Source organism: Malaclemys terrapin, chromosome 1 (assembly GCF_027887155.1).
Source record: "Malaclemys terrapin pileata isolate rMalTer1 chromosome 1, rMalTer1.hap1, whole genome shotgun sequence".
Classification (NCBI taxonomy): Eukaryota; Metazoa; Chordata; order Testudines; family Emydidae; genus Malaclemys; species Malaclemys terrapin.
The window spans coordinates 35,944,703-35,967,506 of NC_071505.1; the positions used below are offsets into that span (position 1 = coordinate 35,944,703).

The 22,804-nt window shown below is 39.8% G+C and overlaps 1 protein-coding gene across 5 annotated transcripts in view; it reads right to left on the minus strand.

Moving 5' to 3' along the window:
- The window catches only part of BRD1 (bromodomain containing 1), a 176,645-nt gene that overhangs the window by 66,573 nt on the left and 87,268 nt on the right, over positions 1–22,804 (minus strand). For 4 of the 5 annotated variants that reach the window (XM_054021245.1, XM_054021246.1, XM_054021244.1 and 1 more), the window contains exon 3: positions 16,983–17,139. In XM_054021245.1, coding sequence (XP_053877220.1) covers positions 16,983–17,139 — 157 coding nt within the window. Of the gene's footprint in view, positions 1–16,982; positions 17,156–22,804 lie in introns of all 5 variants that reach the window. The other variant, XM_054021248.1, reaches the window with a different exon arrangement.

A 22,804-nucleotide genomic window follows, 5' to 3' on the forward strand; every position in this document is an offset into this window, starting at 1 on the left:
TTAGAACCCTGAAAGTTTCAACTGCAGGAGGCAAAAGAACAATTTCAACAGAAGATCAATGAACAAAATATATGATAAGGATGTGTAGAAAATAATCAGTTCAAATAGATAACAAGAACAATTAAACCAGATTAAACAAATTGATAGGCTTTACGAACACGTGAACATAGATCTCCTTTCTAAGTATCCATAGAAAGACTAATTGTGTAATATATGAAGTATTTATCTATATTTGAACAAATATGAAGGAAAAATATTGATAAGGCTATATGAAAGAAACAGTAACAAAAGAAGAGGAGGAGATTATTCAGGGTATTCAAAAAGGAAAAGCAAGTCACCTGGAAAGCCCAGAAATTAGACCTTAATCAGGAAACAGAATGATCTACTTACAGAGTACAGAATATCAGATTTTACAAAGATATTTTGGAGCTAATCCAAAATTTTGTCAACTTGTCTGCAACTGTCTTCTATTCTATGATTAGCAGTGCCTAACACAATGGGCTACAAACACGATTGGACACTTTAGGTGCTTCCAGAATAGAAATAACAACAACAGTAAAATCAGGAATTAATTTTATTTATATATAAAATGCTTGGGGGAAGCCATGAAAATAGCTCAACACAAAAGCTGTCAAATGCACAAACTGAAATAAGCGCTCATTTTTCAATTTTAGTAATATTACTATAAGTTCTTGGTAGCAAGGGTAGATGATTTTTTTCAGACTTTAGTGTCATTTTTAAGTTCATGTCACTTGAAGACAAAAAGGAGGTGACAAGAGCCAATGGGTCTGCAATTTAAAAAAAAAAATCACATCTCTGCACAATAAGTTATTGTTTTACATATGTTATCGTAAAACAAGACAGCCATATAGTTTATTTATCCAAATGCTTACAATTACTATTTCAAGACATGTAAATCTCTCTGACTCTTCTGCTAAAGTTAAGAATTCTCATCTATCAACTGTTTTTTCTGTGTCTCATCAGGTCAATCTGGAAACAATGGTTTGTTCCTCTTTTCAAAAATTGCAAAGACAGGCGGAACAGAATCAGAGTCAGAAATTGTTAGTGTCCTTTTTCCTGCTGCTATACCTACAGTTAGTATTTTCCATTTCATTTAAAATATTAAATCTTGAAATATAAGCAGAAAGGAAAAATGACACCAACTTCGTAAATTTTAAACGTGAGAATTTTAAGCCAACCCTTTTTATTCCAGGTAGGAGACCACTAACAAGAAAGGATTTTTATTGCTAAATTTTTTAAAAAGAGCCTCTCTCTACTAGCAGGGTCTGCACTAGCACTAGTTCTTGGTGTTCCCAAAAGATCCATCATCTGAATCTCAAATGAATCTTGAGTGTTTGCAAAAGACACAGAAATGGATAACTGCCTTGTGTAATTGTTGTAGAGGCTCCCTTCTTTTGATGGAGAAACCTTATCTTTAATACAAAGTGGCCTCATGGCAGCTAGACAGGAAGAAGCCTCAAAGATGCATAGGCTTCTTAGGGCTTGTCTACACTGGCGTGCTAAATCTATCTCAGCAGCGCCGATTTAGGGATGCAGTGGCGTTGATTTAGCAGGTCTTGTGAAGACATGATAAGTTGATGGCAGAGTCCTCTCCCATCAATGTCAGTAGTCCAGCTCTCCGAGAGGTAGAAGCGTGTTCAGTTGATGTAAGCTGTGTCACTGAGGCTGGTTTCCTGAGCGACGTAACTTACACCAACTTAAGCGGCAGTGTAGACCAGGTCTTAGATATCTATTTACTTACACCGTCAGAGAAGACTAAGGTGATTTGAGATGCCTTTCAGGTCTCATTTTAGTGTCTTCTAACAAAAAAATGTTCTGATATGCATAATTTTTTTGTTTTGTCAACATCCTTAAATATGGATCTCCAGAGTTCCTTCTTCCCAAAAATCTCTTTCCTGTGGCAAAGAAATATGTCCTGCCTGACATGAAATGAAATGAAAGAAATTTAGGAAGAAAGGATGTGATACTCCTTTGAATCATCTTATTCTGACTGAAAACCAATGATTCCATTCTCTGCAAAAGCCTCTACTTCCCCAACCTGCTGGGTCAAAATAATTACCAATACAACATTTTTTTTAAAAACAGGAAAATTTGATTAATATACTCACGGTCTTGAAAAGTGTTAAAGACCAAGGAGCATTTTTACTGTCCAGGAAGGGACTGTGAGCCTAACAGTGGATGACTGAGTTTGTCCTGAGGAGATTGAGAAGACTAGGACTATAAGAGCATTTAAAAGAGAACTGGATAAATTCATGGAGGTTAAGTCCATTAATGGCTATTAGCCAGGATGGGTAAGGAATGGTGTCCCTAGCCTCTGTCTGTCAGAGGATGGAGATGGATGGCAGGAGAGAGATCACTTGATCATTACCTGTTAGGTTCACTCCCTCTGGGGCACCTGGCATTGGCCACTGTCAGTAGACAGGATACTGGGCTAGATGGACCTTTGGTCTGACCCAGTACGGCCATTCTTATGTCCTCAGGAAGTTCATCACTGGGATTTTAACCTTAATGAAGCCCATGGACCTTGTGGTTACAGTAAGTACAGCCAAGCACATGGTTGTAGCACTTTTGGAAAGAGTGGAGGAGACTTGGGGCTACAATATAGAGAGTTGGGGACTGATTCTGGCCCCTGCTAAAGTCCATTTACGTTGCTCAAGAGGCATAAGAGGGCCATAAAGGAAACAGTGTACCCTTAGGGAAACTCCCTCAGAGCAGGGCCAGCACAGCAGCCCTAGGCTGTCCCTAGTCTCAGGCCTTCTTGTAGTGGCATGCCAGGGATAGGAAAAATGAGCAATGTCACCATAAGTGAAAGCCTCCTTCAGGGCTGAACTAATTTACAGCAAGGGCCACACCAGCCCCCAATGCAGCCCAGGTTCTTGAAGAAACATAGGTAGCTTAAGGCAACATTTGCCCTCATGGGAGTTAAACCTTCTCTATTGTGCTTCCTGTGAGACCTAACAGAATATGACCCCTGAGTTCTACTCCCAGCTCAGTTAGGCATGACCTTGCACAACTTCTCAGTTACGCCCCACATCCGTAAAATGGAGGAAGTGATACTTGTTGGTGTTAAGACAAGGTTAGGTTCTATAATAAAGTTTCATAGATTGCAAGGCCAGTAGTGACTACTGTGATCATCTAGTCTGACCTCCTGTATAACACAAGCCATAGAACTACCCCAAAATAATTACTAGAGAATATCTTTTAGAAAAACATCCGATCTAGATTAAATTGCCTGTGATGGAGAATCTACCATGACACTTGGTAAATTATTCCAATGGCTAATTATGAACACTTAAAAATTCATACCTTATTTCCAGTCTGAATTTGTCTAGCTTCAACTTCTAGCCCTTAGATAATGTTATAGCTTTCTCTGCTAGATTAAATGTGTCTTCCTTATGTAGGTACTTACACACTATAGTCAAGTCACACCTTAGCCTTCTCTTTATTCAGCTAATCAGATTAAGCTCCTTGAGTCTATCACCATAAATCATGTTTTCTAATTCTTTAATCATTCTTGTGGCTCTTCACAATGTTTAACATTGGAGAGGGTTCAGAGGAGTATACACAGTTAACACCAGTCAGTAGAAGAGCTGCGAACAGAATTCAGGGTTTTCTCCTTATATCCAGCACACCTTCTTCCAATGGTTAAAATAGATACATCTCCTTCTTCAATCCAACAAACATGTGCAAATGGTGATTTTCAGAGGCTTACAACATGGCCAAATGTGGTCAGATTTTTCACTGGGACAGCAAAAGAGAGCTCTCTCTCACCCCAGGACCATCCCTTTGTGAAGTTCCAAGTCCAAACTTTGGAGGCACACAAATTCTTCAAAAAACAGTAGAAAACAAAATTTTAAACTAGAAAAGTTACCTATTTTTTTCTTAACTTCATTCTCAGAAACAACCACCATTTTTGCTGAGTTCTGGTCCACACACAGAACTTAGATCAGCATAACTCTATTTCTCTAGGAACCAGCATGTATTCACACACATATACACACTTATCTCCCATCAACAGATCACTGGACTTAAACAGATTTAATCAATCCAGTTCTAAAAAAAACCTGAAGCAGAGAATGTGCGTGGAAGATTTAAGCTCTAACAACTGAAGTGTAGCAGGGCTATACGAAATTGAAAACAGGAGCTCATAACCAACAATGTCAGGGAATTGCAAATATAGGTGTCATTAACAGCTCCGTCTATAATATAAACATTAAAATAAATTTACCAGCGCAATTACTGGTAAATAATTGCCAGACTGCACGCTTGAATGTACTTCAACTGAGCAACAGTCTTAGGCATCAGCAACCTCTCCTGTGCTTTTCTTTTCCAAACTGATGTAATTGCATTTGTTTCAACAGCAAAAGAGTCTGCACAATTCAGTTCTCCTAGAAAGCAGAAATTTTAAAATTTCTTTACTTTTTCAACTAAGTTCACAGCCTTATCATTATGTTATGTACATTTTTTTGCATTGAACTGAATTAAATTATATCACTTCTACTTTTGATTAGAAGTTTATAAATATTTTAAATTTTTGCTGATTTCCTACTATTAATCTGGACTTTATATACTGTGTGCCACACTGCATTAAATTCTTCAGCAGCGTCCCCTGATTTCTACAGCATGTTGACATTTCTGTGGTATCTTCTGTGAATTCAAAAATGGAGTTTAAATGTATGGAGTGCAAAACTGAATAATACAGTCAGTACTCTGTCTCAAATTATTGTATGTAATTTGAAATTAAAATCAAGCCTCCAGTTTAATATTACTTTGCCATTTTACTCTGACATCAAATTTCTAACATGCCAAAGCAATTAGTTTTGCCAGCATATAAGTGCACTGCAAAATATGCTGGCAGAAAGCCGGAAATTCTGGCAGCTAGATTTTAAGCATACTGGAAGGGTATGGGAGGCATTTTGGGGTTAATGCATTCGATAGTTGAGAGTCTGGTGCTGGGAAGGAGATGTATCTCCTTTTCCTTGTGGCTAGGGTGGAGGTGGCTTCTGGAGTGCAGAGGGGCCTGAAATACTAGTTCAACTATCCAATGACTCCAAACAACAGTCAGCTGCCCAAGAGATCCAATAACTACCACTTACAAATCTCTAACTTTGCATCCAACAGCTAAGAATAAACTCATTAGCTGGATGTTTCTCCTAAAATGATCACCTATAAAATCATTAACGGTGATATTAAAGTTATATAATTAGGTTTCAAAATTAATACCACAATGACATGAATCAGAATATTTCACACCTCTTAGTGATTGTTTCAGGCTGTTTGTAGACAGCGCAGTTTACATTTGAAAGGTTATCTTTGCAGGCACAAGCCCATAAATATGAGAAAGATTTTTAATATAAAGGAAAATTAGAGACTAGCAATAGCAGCCAGATTCTCTTACAATAGGTAGATTCAGCAGCCAATTCCACAGAGGCAGTATTTGTGGAAAACTGCTCTTCATATATTTCTATATTTTATTAGTAACAAAATGTTCCTAAAGACACGGATATAAACAGACTCCAAGAGAAGCATTAGGACACATCTACACTGCAAAAATAGATGACTCAGAGACCATGTTACATCAGGCTTGTATTTTTAAGTCCGCAATGGGGATGGGACCTAATACCATGTTGTAATTAAGTTGCATAACCAGACTAGTCTTTAACTCAGTCCCCACGCTCATGAAAACATAGAAATTGCCATACCAGGCCATAGCTCAATTATTCTATCTTACACACATCTATTGGAGCAAAGTACAATAAACCTGAGGTCCATTATGGAATAAGGAAAGGTTCTTATTAACTCACATCAGACTTTTGCCCTGAAATGTGAGCTCTTGCTTTTCCTTAGGAAAAGATGCAAACATTTTTATTTCACCAAATGTAACTGTGAATGGTCTCATTATTTACAAAACATTAATCCTTTTCTGAATCCTGATAAACTCTTGACCTCAATAGTTTTAGAAACAATTTCCATGAGTTAACTTTGTTGTGTAAAGACGTATTTTCTCCTTTTACTAGTTTTTAATTTGCTGCCTTTGAATGTTCCCTTGTTCCTGTTCGATGAGAAAGATGACTATTTAGGGAGGGATGGGAAATTATAATGGCAGCTCTTTGCATATCACCAACTCTGCATGAGTAAACAGTCCCCATAAAGTAGGGAACAAGGGATGCCTGCTTTTCGTGTATATATTTAAGACTGAATTTTGAACCTGAGATGATCAAATACAAATGAGGGATAAGCAGTTTCCCCTAAAGATTAAAATATCAGGAGACCAAAAAAAACCCCTAGGCCTACAATGAGATGTACTTTTGTGCACAATAAATCCCATGATTTTAAATCAATATGATTTTGTAATGCTTGAAGTTGGTATTACTGTATGAATGAATACTGCAGGAAATAACTACAACTAATTACTACTCAAAGCTCTTTTAGATAGCTAAAAGACAAAATTATAGACAGCAAAGAACTCCACTCCTGCCCATTTATTTACAGTGGTATTTACATTTCTATGGGTCTCACTGTGTACATTACATGTAGGTGTAAGCTCTTAAGGCTGGGGTCCATCTTTACATTGTGTGTGTGCAGTGCCTAGCACAATGGGCCCCCAAACCATGATCAGGGCGTCTCTACACACTACCACAATCCAAATACTAAACAGCAAAATGGCAGTTTATTTTCATTGCGACTGCTACTATTCTGCACAGGTATCAAAATGCCTGATGGCAAATAAAGGGATAGCCCCCCATGAATTTGTGTTAAAGCAGGACGCTCAGGACAGGATACTGGCAGTAATTTAGATATTGGTCTAAGTACTTAAGAAATTGGTCACAAAAAGCATAGATGAAAGGGTGAATGTTACAGAAGGGCAGGAGAGAGGGACTTGGACCATGAAGTTCTGCCAAAGCACCCTACTCCTATCTTTTATCTTTATCCTATCTATTTACAATTTTCCAAAACTCAGAGAAGGGGAAAAGATAGGAACTAGCTATTTTAAAACTTTAAATTTAAAAAGTATTTTATCACTGTAATTAACTGCCTCAAAAAGTCACTGCCACATCAAAATGTGATGATGCTTCATGGATCACAAGAGAGACTTAAGAAATCATGAAATTTTCTGCTGATTGTTGGACATGGAATTGTCCAATTAAAAATAAATGACAGGAGGAAAAGGAGCGTGGGTAATAGAGCACTTCAGGTGTCTCCCAAGCAGTACCCCCATTAAGGAGGTGGAAGGTTTGGACCAGAGTCCAATTCAGAAGATAAAACTGCACTATCTACAGCAGCATCTGATCTTGCCACAGGTACCAAAACATAACTATTAAAATAAGTCTGAACAGATGACCACATTGCCGCTCTACAGCTGTCTGCAACTGGTACATCCATAAGTTAGGCTATAGATGTAGGTAGTGCTCTTGTAGAACGTGCTATCACTCTTGAAGGGGGCTGAACTTGAGTTCTGTCACAACAAATCTTAATATAATCAGAGATCCATTTTGATAACCTGTGTTTCGAAATTACTGAACCCGTGTTTCTGTCCAACAATGGACATAAATAGTTTGGTCCTATCTAGGTAGAAAGCTAATGCCCTCCTGATATCTACTGGAATATGGTTTCTTGAATAGTCCTGGCAGAGTTTTGGGGAAAAAAACTGGGAGGTGAATGGTTTGATTAATATAAAATTCTGAGGACACCTTAGATAAAAAACTTGGGATAGGCCTGCAGCAACACTTTCTCTCTGGTGAATACCCTAAATGGGGTCTGCCATTAAGGCCCCCCAATTCTCCCACCCTTGGGGCAGAAGAGATTGCTACCAGGAAGACTGTCTTCATTGATAAATCTAATAAAGAGCACATAGCTAGTGGCTTAAAAAGGTGTTTCATGAGACAATTAAGAACTAGGTTCAAGTCCTCGCTTGGAATAGGATCTGTGATTTATGGGGAGATATTCAATAAATCTCTTAGGAATTTTGCAATAGTTAGGTGAGCTAAAAGTGAAAAAAACCCTTTAGGTGTGTGAAAAGTTGTTACTGCTAAGTGAACCCTACTGAAATTCACAGAAAGTCCTGATGCTTTCAGTTCCAGTAGGTAATCCAATACCCTGCAAAGAGGAGAGTGAGTCAACTAACAGAATACACCAAATACACCAAAGATAATATTTCGTTTCCTGGAGGTAAGTATTTCTTATAGATTCTTTTCTACTATTTAATAAAACATGTACCTCTGACAAACAGGATCTCTCTATTCCACAGAACCTTTGAGGAACCATACTTGGAGCCTAAGAATCTGCAGGCTGGGGTGAAATGCTCAGCCAGCAACCTGAGTCAGTAGGTGAGGACTGATCAGAAGCCTCCTTGAAGGGTGAAAGTTTAGTCTGATCATATATGGATAACAGACCTGTCTTGGCCGTGTTAGTGCAATCAGTGTCACTCTGGATTGATCTTGGTTTCTTGTTGAGAACCTTTAACAGTAACAGTGTAGGTAGATGCACACAGAGAAGTCCTTTCGTCCATGAGATGAGGAACGAGTCCACTGTGAAATGGGGCCCCCTCTCCCCCGAGCAATAGCTAATGCATTTTGTGCTGGCTGCCATGGCAAACAGATCAAACCCCAGGCTAAGAACGCCTTGTGAAAGAATCTGGAGTTCAGTTCCCATTCGTAATTTAGAGAAAAATGTCTGCTGAAGTCATCTGCCATGGTGTTCTGAATATCGAGAAGGTGAGATGACTATGTGGCTGGCTATGCATCAATTTCAGGGTTTTATCACTTTGGCATAGAGATGGGGATGGTTGATATAATACATGCATGCCACGTTGTCTATCATTTATCTTTACTAACTTTGACTTGATTATTGCTAAAGAAGTGTAGGCAAGCATTTTTGAGGGCTCTCAATTCCAAAGAGACTGATGTGGAGAAACTGCTCTTGTAGTGACCATTGTTCCTGTACCTCGTGAGGTCTCAGATGTGCCCACACCCCAAAAGTGATGATCTAATGTAGGGGGAATCCACAAGAATGGAACACCTGTGCAGTTCTGTTCCAGGCCTTCCATCGGTTGAGTGCTTGTAGAACACATTGCGGAACAGAGAGTAACCTGCCTAGACCGTGTGCTTGGTCTGCAAACTATTCAGTTATCCCTGTAGACCTTGGAGGTGTAACCTGGCATGCTGCACTAAAATGACGCAATCAGACATGTGCTAGCAGTTGAAGACAATCTCTATTACTTGAGGACTGCCCTGAATCTTTTAGATGAAATTCACTAAGGCAAGAAATGTGCTGGACAGTAGGTATGCTTTGCCTGTCACTGCAACCAGGGATGCGCCTATGAAATCTGGATGCTGTAGTGGAGTAAAAATGGACTTTTCAAGGTTGATTTGAAGGCCCAGGCTGTGAAATGCGGAACACATGATCTTTACTGACATCAACGCTTCCTGATACAACCTTCCCCGGATGAACCAATCCTTTAGGTACAGGAAAACCATTATACCCAAACAAGGTAGGTTAGCAACTACTACTGCCAGAATCTTTGAAAATACACTCAGAACTGAAGATAGATCAAATGGGAACACCATGCATTGGTAATGTTCTCAGTTTATTAGAAAATGAAGAAGCTTCTTGTATGAAGCGTGAATAGCGACATGAAAATGTGTGTCTTGTAGGTCGAGAATCACAAACCAGTCTCCTACTTCTAATAAAGGAACTGTTGCTGAAAGGATCACTGCCCTGAATTTTTGTTGCTTTACATATTTAAGATCTAAGGTCTAAAATTGGCCTCCACTCTCCATTCTTTTTGGGAACCAGGATGTACTTTGAATAGAATCCCCTTACCCTCTGTTGCACAGGAACTGGTTCCACTGTTCCCATATGTACCAGAGATGTCACTTCTTGTTCTAGCAAATGATCATGAGGGGATCCCTGAAGAGGGACAGGCAGGGAGACTGGGTAGGAGGTTTGAAATGGATAGTGTAACCAGATGTTACAGTTTCCAAAACCCATTTGTCTGATGATATACGCTCCCATGCAGCCTGAAAATGGGAGAGACAACATCCAAAAGGAGGGAGGGGGATAAGATGTTGCAGCTGTAAGACCTTGTTGGTTAGCTGGTTGAGATTCTCGACCAAGTCATCAAAGCTATCGTGTGGGGGATGGCTGAGAAGATGCATCTGTAGCTGAAGAAGGTTTCTTTGAGTATCTTTGTTTCTTGACCGGGGGATTCAGAAGGATACATGTTGAATACAGGGCAGAGCATGCTCTTTGTGGCATCTGAGACCTACCAAATCTCCTTTTATTGACAGGAGTATAAATCCCTAGGGATTGCAATATGGCTCTCAAGTCCTTTGAAGTGTGGAGAGATACATCTGTCAAGTTCACAAGGTTGTGACTGCCAAAGGGGATATCTTCGACAGTACTCTGAACCCATCTTGGAAAGCCCAACAGATGTAGCCAAGATGCTCTTCTCATGATCACTGCAGTGGAGATAGACCATGCTGCAGTATCTGCTGCATCCAAGGAGGCCTGGAGCGATGTCTTAGTCAGGAGCTGACCTTCTTGTAGAATGGACTTAAACTGGTCCTGATATTCTTCCAACAGATGCTCAATAAAATAATTGAATTTATCATCATTTAAATAGTCGTATTTAGCCATGAACGCCTGATGTTTTGCTATCCTGCACTGAAGTGTGGCTGAAGCATAGGATTTATGACCAAAAAGATTGAGTCTCTTGTGGTTCTTACAGTATAGGGTGGACTTTGAGTTATATTGTCTGCCTCATTCATTAATGGTCTGCATGGCAATGGAATTCTGAGTTGGGTGAGAAACAGAAACTCCAATTCCCTAGCTGGAACATCATACTTTGCAGGTAGGCGGGTGCGGTAGCAGAGATTTACCAAACCATCTTAATGGGCTCAACAAGACCTTCATTGACTATAATGGCAATCTTCATAGACTTTGAAGTGTGTAAAATATCTAGGAGTTTATGGTGGGACTCCTAAACCTCCTCTAAGGGAATCTGCAGCATGTCAGCAATCTACTTCATCAGTTCAAGAAAATGCCAGAACTCATCTGCCATAGAAGATGATGGAGTTATAGAGTTTCATCAGGAGATGAGGAAGAAATATTAGTAAGAGGTACAACCTCCTTATTGGCCCTTGCTTCTTGCTTCTCACAGGTCTGTTCCTCTGGGATAGGTGGTGGTAAAGGGGGTTGAGGAGAATGGGCTCGTCTCTGTTCCCTCCAACGTTGCAAGGACCTCGATGTAAACTGTTGGTGACACAATGCCCACAGACCCCAACAAGGGCACTCCGGGGCCCCAAAGGCATAGGTGGAGGCAGCCACCTATGTTCCTGCCATGTGGGTGTCATTTGAGGTCTGTCCTCATACAATACATCAGTATAGAAGGGAAAGCGATCTGTTTTAGAATAGAATGGTGAACCTACACCGAAATAGGAATGTTTGATGAGTCCTTTTCCCACATACTCTGGGACGAGTTGTTTGGCTTGAAGAATAGATGAGGGGGAGTGTGGTACCCTAGGGGATAAAGGAGTCAGTGACCAAGAGAGTCTTGATATTGACAAACCACAAGCACTTGTTAACAGAGGAGAGGACTGGCTCAGAAGACATGATTAGACCCTTGGGTACCTAAATTCTAATATAAAGTTCTGTGTGGTGGGTTGCTGGGTTTTTTGAGGAGGGGGTTAGAAAAAACAAGGGTAACAATTGTTCCAACAACTATAACACTAAGGTAAGTAACTATAAGAGATCTGAGAAAAAGCTAAATATTAGAGAACAAGCCCATAGCAGACTCTGTCTTGGGCCAAAGGTGGATGAGAAGGGACAGAGTGGTTTGCCTGTGCAGACCCATATAGTCTCAGCACAGTGCCCAGAAAGGTGTGGGATATATGAGCAGGCCATACAGGTACTGGTACCAAAATTCTCTGAACAAAGGCACAGGCACACCTGAAGTTCAGCATCCACAGGGACACTATTTGAAAAAGAACCTTATATTCAGGTTTCTATTATTAGTCCTCTTTTATACTAGGTACTTTCAATCTAGGAAAACCATTTTAAACAACTTTAAAATGTTTGTAATTTCTCCTCCAACCTTACAGGTGCAGAAATAAAACTGACACTATTGAAAATATTATAACCCTCTTTTGAGAGAGTTACTTTTGAATCTGAAGAAATAAGGAACAAATAAAACATCAATCTTTTTATTTCATTTCAAAACAATTAGAGGCTCATCTACCAAATATATTTCACCATCTGTTTGTACGGGATAGATGCTCCCCAAGGTGAAATGAAAAGAAAGTACACCTCTACCTCAATATAATGCTGTCCTCGGGAGCCAAAAAATCTTACCGTGTTATAGGTGAAACCGCGTTATATCGAACTTGCACAGCTCTCTTCCCCCCCCCCACCCCCCAGAGCACTGCTTTACCGCGTTATATCCAAATTCATGTTATATCGGATCACATTATATCAGGGTAGAGGTGTATAACAAAGTTCTCATTCTCATTTGTTGAGCATTAACTAAAATGGACCAATGGCCTCTTCAGTTGAAACAGCTTACATACAACCAATCTCAGTTTCTAATTAGGTTCCTGTTTGTGGAATTTATTTTCAGATTAAATCTTAAGAATTTCAGTATAGGATTTTTTATTACACTGAGATTTTATCTTTGTTGGTTTCAGAATAGTTGGTTAATCCTAAACTATGGAGGAAATACTAAACCTATTTACAATTTTTTTTTCTACCAAATGATTATAAAGAGCAATATATATTGACATTTAGATGATTAAAAGGGTACATACATTGTGGTACCCTGAAGATGCTTGTTAAATACTTAAGTACAACCTGAACAACTTAAAAGTAAAAAAACAGCTGCAGCAAAATGTGTTTAATACTGCCAGACAGGCAAGTTAAAGGTCCCTGTTCAAGGGTTACAAAATCAAGTTTTAAAAACTTATGTTTAATATACATCTTTATCTCCGTTAAATCTCCCCTTTAGGCTGTAGTAATCTGTTGATTGCCCTAATATTAGAGCACATTTTAAAAGAGAGAAGGGTCTCATTAAGATTAATCCATTATATTAAAATCACACCAATATTTTCTAATATTTGACTTTAAAATTTTGAACATAAGCATCCAGATTTCAGTGTTACATTTTTATCAAGCTGTTCCAACACATCTGTGTTTTTTTAAGTGGATATGTTCCCCCTCCCACCCTCCCCCTCAGTTCTTAGTCAAGAATGGCTGAACCATGTTTTCATTAAGCTCAAAAAACAAAACATAAACCAACCAGCTACACACTCACCTTTGGAGAAAGGCACAGAATTTTTTAGTTCTGTGGAATTTCAGTTTAGCAAGCAAAAGTTTTTAAAAGTGAGTCAGAAGAGGGGTTTAAGATGAAAACACTTCAACAATCTAAACTATAGAGTGCTTTCATTCTGCCAGTTATAATTCCATTATGTTACTCCTGGGGGAATTCTGTGACAAAAGTTTTAAAAGTCTGTGCATAATATTTTAAAATTTTGCAAAGTTCTGCATATTTTATTTGTCAAAATAACACAATATAATCACACCAGTTTCAATTATTTTGGTAAATTATTTCAAAATGCCTGTCAGCAAGTATGTCTGTAACAATACAGACAACAAAAGAGATTCCCCAAGGAGTAGAGTTAAAGAAACCCTTATGACAACCCAGTTCCTGTTTCTCTGTTATGCTTTTGTGGGCATCTCAGTATGGGTGTGTCACACTTGCCAGCTGGGCACATCTTGGGGCAAAACTCTGCCACTCCAGCCTCAGACACACACACACCCCCTCCCCCAGAGCCTTCTGCGGGGCACCCCGCAGCCCAAACACCCACATCCCTCCCCCCCAGAGCCCAACTGTGGGGGTGCCCCCGTCCCAGCCCTGCCACCCACACCCCTACTGCCCAGAGCCCAGGGATCCAGAGAGAGAAACAGCCTGATGCTGGGTGCCAAGGTTGTACGGAGTTTCCTGCACACCACATCCTTCCTTCAGGACGTGCTGGGAACTGCAGCTGCCTGGAAACCTCCAGCTCCCCCTCTCTCCCCAGCAATGTCCTGTATTTGTGAGCTGGAGGGTTAGACTCTGATGGGTCCAGCGGCCCCTAGTGATGGCCAGCATCTCTGCAGCACCAATTCTGCCAGGAAAAATGAAATTCTGCGCAGAACATTAATTCTGCACAAATTCTGCATTGTTCAATGGTGCAGAATTCCCCCAGGAGTACTATGCAGCACTTGCCAATTAATTTAAATTATTCACTGTTAAATTATGAAGTTTTAAAATGTGTGAATCAAGATGTCATCCCAAAAGCAGAATTATTTTGTATTTTCTTTCCCATCCACCAAGTAATGGGGACCACCTTTTTCAGAAACAGAAGCCTAAAAAGCCTAAAGTCCATACTTAGGCACTTGCCCTGATTTTTAGACATGCTGGGCACACAAATAGCTCCCACTGAAGTCATTTTACAATTTCTTGGGGATTTTTTTAGTCGCAAATATTTATGAATAATTAAGATTATACACAAATGACTTTATTCATGTGTAACATTAGGTCTTCTAAGCTGGAATTTCTAGTATTTAAAACTAGAAGATTACACAAGACTTTTATAGTTGTACAGTTTATCTGTTTTATAGTTCAATGAGCTATTAAATTTCTGACCCAATTTAGATTAGTGAGATATTATTCAAATAGCCTTCTATAGGAGCTTGATCCTTCACCCACTGACTTCAGTGGTGCAGGATCAATACCTAGTTGTGTAGATCAAAAATTCGAAGTCTAAGATATTTAAAAAACTAAAATTACACATTTAAAAAATTCTACACAAGCAGAACAGGGAAGCAAGGAGAGAAGAGAAAAATAACTGGCTGATTTACATTCAATGTCAATTCTATCAGAGAACTTGTCAGTCTTATCAACCAGCTCTGTTACCTCTATAAATAACTACTTTGGATGTCACAAACCACAACAATGGGGTTTTCATAAAAGAAAAAGAGAGAAGAAACGTGGGAGGGGGAGAAAGGGACAAAGAGAAGAACTAAGGAAGTGACAAAGCAACAATGATCATGATCACAGATACACCCCCCCCCCAGGACAGGCTACCAGCGAGTGATATATTAGCAAATAATAGCACAGTATAAACACAGTGTTCTTGATGCACTGAGGGAAATTTTGAATTTAATTGTTATTTTATATAATCATAATTTAAATTTAAATGACAATATAAAATTATACTAAACTCTTCTGATCAAGAGTTTTTCATGAAAAGAGGACAACTTTAAAACTGAAGACTGCTTTATACCTATTATGGGGCTCACTTTTAAAAAAAGAGGACAAACTGAAATAGTCACATATATTCTCAGCTCTTTTAAAAAAAGAGTGACTAAAAAACTCCTGCATTTTGATCCCTGCAGGCTGAAATCTGCACTACATGAACCCTACTGAATCAGAGTGGGACAAGGCTCTGCCATCATAATTCATATTGCAGGATGGGGCCTTAACTCATTTATAGAATTTACTAATGACTTAAAATTAGACACATTTTTAAGCACGTAAAGACCCAAGGTCAGGGTTATGTGTTATTCACACAAGAGATGACAACCTCACAAGCCCCTGAAACAAAGTACATGTTGCTTCCTACTCCTGATTAGGACCCTGAAATTGGATGGCAAAGGGTAATATTTTTTTCTTTTGTTTTTCACGAACATCATTTTCTAAATATATTTATAATTTTAAGTGAACCTAAATGTGGTTTTGCTAAAGTGCAATTATGCAGAAAGCCAGTACAGTTGTATAATTTTAGTCCCACTTAAGGAATCACAAAATGGTTTCAGAACAGTGCTTCTATATCGTGATGCCAACTTTTCCCAACGTTTCCTAGCACTAAAAATTTCCCAAATCTGGTGAAAAATTCCCAGATAAAGTTTTTTTTACAGTGCTTCTATATCCTGGGAAATTTCCCAAAAGCTGGGAATTTTGAGTAAAATGTTTCAACTTGGGAAATTGGGAATTTTCATTCAAAACATTTTACTCAAAAATTCCCAGATTTCGGGAAATTTCCCAGGATACAGAAGCACTGTTTCAGAAGGATTGAAACGGTACATAGATCTCTGTTGGGTTCTCTACATTGAGGGGAATTTCACCCTGGACAATTTATGGTTTAATTCTGCTGCCACCAAACACCAGGAGAAAACCTTTGGAATTTAAAAAAGTTTCAGGTCATGTTTATTATACCTTGATTTTACATAGCACTTTTCATCCCCATAGATCTCAAGTCACTTTACAGAGAACATCAGTATCATTATCCCCATTTACGAATCAGGAACTGAGATACGATGTGGGGAAGTGATCTGCCCAAGGTCACCGAGCAATGCAGTAGCAAAGCTGGAGAATGAACCTGAATTGTCTTCTGAATGCCAGTCCAGTGCTCTAATCACTCGGCTACCCTGCCTTCCCCCGTTGGTAAAATATACCTCCAAAAGCTTTCCTTATTCTCTTTTCCAGTTGGCAACCACTGAATTTGCTTCATGTGTTTCCAATGGATATTAAAATAAAAATGCAATTTTGGGTCTTATTGGTGTACCATAGGTGTAAAACACTCAGACCCCAGTAATGAGTGAGATATAATAACCTGAATATTATTATAGATAATGTTCTAAGAGTTTGGTGAACAGTATTTCCCTGCTACAACATGCCCAAGATAAATACAAAAAATACTTTTGTACATCTAATGAGGCCTAAAAAAATATTTGTCAAGACTCAATTATCTTAAATTAGAATTCAGAGGACATTATCCATCAGGTGATAATTGAAAGGAAAATCAAATTTTATTCAAAGCTAGTTTCCCAGAATTTTTTTTTTTTTTTTTGGTGTTTTCTTTACAAAATGAAATTAAATTAAAAGACTTGAAATCTGTGTTTTGAGTAAAAAGTGTGCTACGTACCTGTTGTATGTTTCTTTGTGACTGTAAACTGGACTGCAGCCTTCTCAACAGAGGAACACCATTCCTAGACAGTCTTTTAAGTAACCAGTAACTGTGTACTCTTTCAACAAACTGCTTCTTCCGTTGAATGGCCACCTGATTCATAATTTTATTTAATCTAAAATGTGGAAAAACTGAAAGTTTAATTTTTGCAGCAAAGCATCAAACAAGTTTTTGGTTATGGAAATTAAATATCAGAATTTTCATTTCTATCAAGCTATTTTGTATACTACAACAATATGGCACTAACATTTATTATAAAATCTCTTTGGACTATATTGCTCTTGATGCAATTTTATCTGATTGCTAAAATAAATAAAACCTTTAACAGCAGCTACTCAACATTTTAGTTTCAATCAAATTACACATTATGATACTAATATATGAAGATGTGTAAATTTTTTAGGAGTTACTAACCCAGGCATAAAAAAATGCTCTCAGATTAAATTTGACAGTAAAATCTCAGCAGTAGATTTCTTTCTTTTTTTTTTTTTTTTTTTTTTTTTTAAGGTTGATATTTAATCCTAAACCCCTGTAATTAATTTTTAGGGCCCTAAAGCCTTATTCAAATTTTCAGATGAATGTTTTGTGTATTCATTACTTACTATTTTATGTGTTTAGTTTATTTTTTTAAAAAGTATTTTTAGCTTTTTCTAAAAATTTAAAATGCACCTTAGATTTTAAAATGTCAACAACAACAAAAACCGTCCTCTAGATTTGTTTTTTCTTAAGTGCCTAGAAGAGAGATTTTTCTGAAGAAAAAAGCAATTTGAAAATTAAAATATCAGAACACTGATGCCATAGTAGTGTGCACACAGCCTCAATGGAACATATGTAAACATAGGAGCTGCAAGACTGGATCATCAAACAGCAATTATGGGACACTTTCTAAAGGTAAAAAACCCAAACATTTTAAAGGATTCTTAAATGAGAACATAATGTATTTTGTTCAGTTCAATAGTCTTAAACTAAAAGAGTTAGGCATTTCTTAGTGGATAATCCATGTAATGTATTTACAAAGAAGTTAATAAATGTAAAAGAACAGTATACTCACCTTCTGCTCCACTTCAGGTACGCATGTGCCGCTTGAGCCCTTGATCGGAGATTTTCCATTAGCAACATCCGTTCAGCCTGCACATGGCTCTAGACAACCCTGTGCCACAAGGGTACATAGGGCTGTGTGGGCAAACTGCCCTCAGTTCCTTCTCTAGCCAAACATCCAGCAAGAACAGTCCAAAGCAGAGGGGATGGAGGGCGAGTAGCGGAGCACCCACAGGGAGACACACCTCAAAGAACCACAGTTACTGCACAAGGTGGGAAACCTTTTTTTCTTCTATGAATAGTGTCCCAATGGGTGCTCCACTTCAGGTGACTCCCCAACAGTATCCTCACATGGAGGAAGAAGCTTCAGAATCAAGTCCATGACTGAAGATAATACAACAGAACCAAGTTCCGCATCAGATCTGATGGAGTGAACCAAGGCACAGAGTTTAGAAAACGTATGCACTGAAGCCCGTGTAGCAGCTCTGCACATCTCAGAAACGGAACGTTTCTGAGTAATGCTGTGGAAGCTGCTTGTGCTCTTGTAGTATCCTATTATCCTTTGGGGAGGCAAAACACCAGCTGCATTGTAGCAAGTAGTCATACACCCAGAGATCCATCTCAACAGTCCTTTGAAGAGATTGTGGACCTCTTTGAACTTTCTGCACTGGAGAGAGAGTCTAAGTAATTTCCAAAATTGCTTGGTCCTATCCAGATAAAAGGCCGATGCCCACTGTACATCTAACATATGAAAAAAAGTCCCCTGCTGACATTTTTGTGGTTTAGGGGAAAAAAAGTACAGGTAGATGGATAGAATAGGGTGCTCCCAACCTAACAATGATGTGTTCATTGTCACAGTTATTGCTGGAACTGGGCAGATGAAAAGGACACCTGCACAAACTTTGTGCTGATCTTTCCACCAATCCAGGGAGTTCCTCACCTGGCAGGAAACTGTGACCTGTTTGTCCAACTTAATTCTGGGTGAGGAATAGGACTTCATGAACCAGCCTTAAAAGTAGCCAAGACGTAATCCTGCATGCTTGGTCACGAAGGTGCAAGCTGCCACGTTACCCAGGAGCTGCAAGCCATAGGGCTTCCCTGAATTGTCCAAACCAGATTCAACAAAGTTATCAATCTATCTGTGGGAAGGAAGTCCCTAGCTGCCAACAAATCCAAATATGCCCCATGGAATTGTATTCTCTGTACCGGGGCTAACTTGGATTTCTTTACGTTTAGTTGGAGACCCAACTCCTGGAAGAGGGAGAGACCTGTCTGGGTGTAAGTTAGTATGGCTTCATAAAAATCGGCCCTTATGTAACCAGTTGTCGAGATATGGGAAAACTAAAATTGCTTCTTACAAAGGTAAGCAGCCAATCCTGCTAACCCCTTCGTGAACACCCTTGGGGCTGAAGAGAAGACAGGACCAAACAATTTTGGAAATCACCTCGACTCTGTCACCAACGTAGGAAGATCAAAGGGGTCCACAATCTCTTCAAGGGACTGCTGAGATGGACCTCTAGGGTGTTACTGCTTGCTACACTGAAGCTGGTGTTTTGCCTCCCCAAAGGATAATAGCACGCTATACCAGTTCACGAGTATTCAGTAATGAAAATTATCCTGGCCCATGGTGAAGCACAGGTATCTGCTGTGTGCCAGAATCACCATCTGGAACTTTTCAGACTTTACAAATTTGTTCAGTCGTCTTAGCTCTAAGATCGGTCTCCACTCTCCAGCCTTCTTTGGCATGAGAAAATGGAGTAAAACCCTTTCCCTTGAGGGGTTGGGACTGGTTCTATTGCTCCTAAGCAAAGGAGGGAGTGTACTTCTTGACTTAATATAGTCTTGTGAGAAGGGTCCCTGAAGAAGGATGGAGAAGGGGGATGGATATGGAGGGATGTGAAATGGATGGTGTAGCCCAGTATTATAACATCCATGACCTGTTGTAATACGCTGCCAGGCCTATTGGAAATGAAGTCTCCTGAAGTGGGGAAGGAGGCAAAAGGTTGCAGCTTGCAAACTAGAAGTGAGGAAGAAGTCGAACTCTCAACCAATCTGTCAAAATTATTGTTTTGATAATGACTGGGTACTAGGTGAAGGAGGGTAGGAAGTTCTTTTCCTCTGGAATCTGTCTTTTTCTAGCAGGTTCAGTGGCTCTGTGAAAACCAGAGTACTGAGTTGAGTGCAATTTCTGGGCAGTCTGAGACCTGCTAAATCTCCTCGTTTGTAGGGGTGTATATATCCAGAGACCTCAATGTGGCCCTGGAGTCCTTCAGTGTGTGCATGGACCCATCCATAGCTCCCAAGAAAAGCTTCTGATCATCAAATGGGACGTCCTCAACCACATTCTGAGACTCTCTCAGGAATCTCGCCAACTAGAACCATGACACCCTGCACATGAGTCCAAGACAAGAAATAATTCTTCCATTCTACTCAGCACTGATAAGGCCTCAACTTGAGTACTATGTCCAGTTCCGGGCATCACACTTGAGGTAAGATCTAGATAAACCAGAGAAAATCCAGAGGAGAGCAACAAAAATGAGTGCAAAACATGACCTATGAGGAAAGATTGAAAAAATCTGATTTATTCAGTCTGGAGAAGACTGAGTAGGGGCTTCAAGTATGTAAATGGCTGTTATAAAGGATGATAAATTGTTTTCCTTAATCACCAAAGAAGTAATAATGGGCTTAAATTGCAGCAAGGGAGATTTAGGTTAGATATTAGGAAAACTTCCTAACTGTAAGAGTAGCTAAACACTGCAACAAATTATCTAGGGAGGTTGCGGAATCTCTGCCATTGGAGGTTTTAAGAACAGGTTAGACAAACACCTGTCAGGGATGGTCTAGAATAGATAATACTCAGTCCTGCCTCAATGCAGGAGACAGGATTAGATGACCTATCAAGGTACCTTCCAGTTCTACATTTCTATGATTCTATGACAACTGCTATGGAGATGAATCTAGCAGCAGTGTCCACGGCACCCAAGGACGCTTGGAGAGAGGTTTTGGCTAAAGACTACTTAATGACCTGGAATTGTTCTCTATGCTCTACATAAAGGATGCAAATTTGTTGTAATTCATGTAGTCATACTTGGCCATTGTTGCCTGATAGTTTGCCATCCGAAACTCAAAGGTCCTGAGGCTGCCTTCCGTCCATGAAGGTTTCACCTTTTCTGGTCCTTGGCATAAGGAGCAGACCTGGAGTAATGCTGCAAACAGGCAGGGTAGACAGCATCCACCACCAGGGAATTAGTTTGGGTGTGGGAAAACAAAAATCCTGAGTCCCTACGGGGCGAAATAATATTTCTTATATGCCAGTTTACAAGTTGGTGGTATGGTGGCAGGAGTCTGCCACACAGTCTTTGCTGGATCCAGGAGCACTTCATTAATAGGCAACACAACCTGGATAGGAGTCACTGACTGCAAAATGTCCAGGAGCTTGTGGCGTGAGTGTTTAACCTCCTCCATTGGTATCTGGATGGTGTCTGGTAACCCTCTTTGCAAAGTCCTAGAATTGACGAGAATCGTCGGCCATCGATGGTGGCAGAAGCGTGACTGTCTCGTCCGGCGATGAAGACAAAATTGAAAGGGGTAGGCTCTTTGTCTGCCCTAGCCTCCTGTTCCTCTCCTTATGTTGGGGGTTTGCTAAAGAAGATTGTTTGACCCTAGTTTCCTGGTGCAGCGAAGCCAGATGTCTGGCAAACTGCTGTTGATATGCCACGCAAGGAACTCAATTGGAAATTGGGAAGGCCCATAGAAGAGAGGAGATGGTACCCAGGACTGATCCCACCATTCCTGAAGTGGCAAGGATCTTCCCCTTCTCAGTTGAGACCTTAGCTGAAGTTGGACGGTCACTGAACCTGTTCGGAGACTGACGTACATGGGGTATCCTGACCTGACCTGGAACGGTGAAAGGGAATGCTCCAGCAGCAGCTTCAGTTTGGTCTCCCAAGCTCCAGATTTTAAAGCCAGGACAAAGTTACACTTTTGGGAGATATGGAACTCCTCCAAGCAAATGGTACACTCAGAGTGGCCACTGTTGATCGGGAGAGCCTCCCAACAAGAGAGGCAACATTTGAAACCTGGCAAGTCAGGCCTACTCACCCAAGCCAAATGATCTTGAAACCTCTCAACTATCTAATTAATTCTATACTAACAAACAACTAAAACATTAAATACTAAACAACTACAAAACATGCTGAGACATGCACAAGTTGGATCCCTTAGAGCTTTGTCTCAGGCCAAGGTGGTAGAGAAGGAACAAAGGGCAGTTCACCTAGGCAGCCCTATGCACCCTTGGACTGCAGCAGAAAGTTGGATAGAGCACATGTGTGGGTCAGACAGACACTGCTAACAGAAAAATCTCCAATCAAGGGCTTGAGAGGGGCATATGTATCTAAAGTGGAGCACCCATAGTGACACTAAAGAAGAAGTTGTAGTTTCACTCACTACCAGTGGTAACCAGTTTAGCAAGTGAGTTAATTTCTCAGTGTCAGACCTCTATCCAAGTCTAGATCACTTTTGACGCGCTGAAAGATTATTAGTTTATCTGTAACCACTGTTCTCTGAAGATAATCAAAATAGATCCCCAACTTTTAGGCCTACTATTGCATGTAAATGAGATGGGAACACACAACATTCTAAAGCTGTTCATGCAAACAGGTGCTGTTTTATTTGAGTCCCTGCAACGGAACACAAAAGCTTTACAAAGCTCTAACCACAGTTCCCTTCTGAGTGGGAGGTAA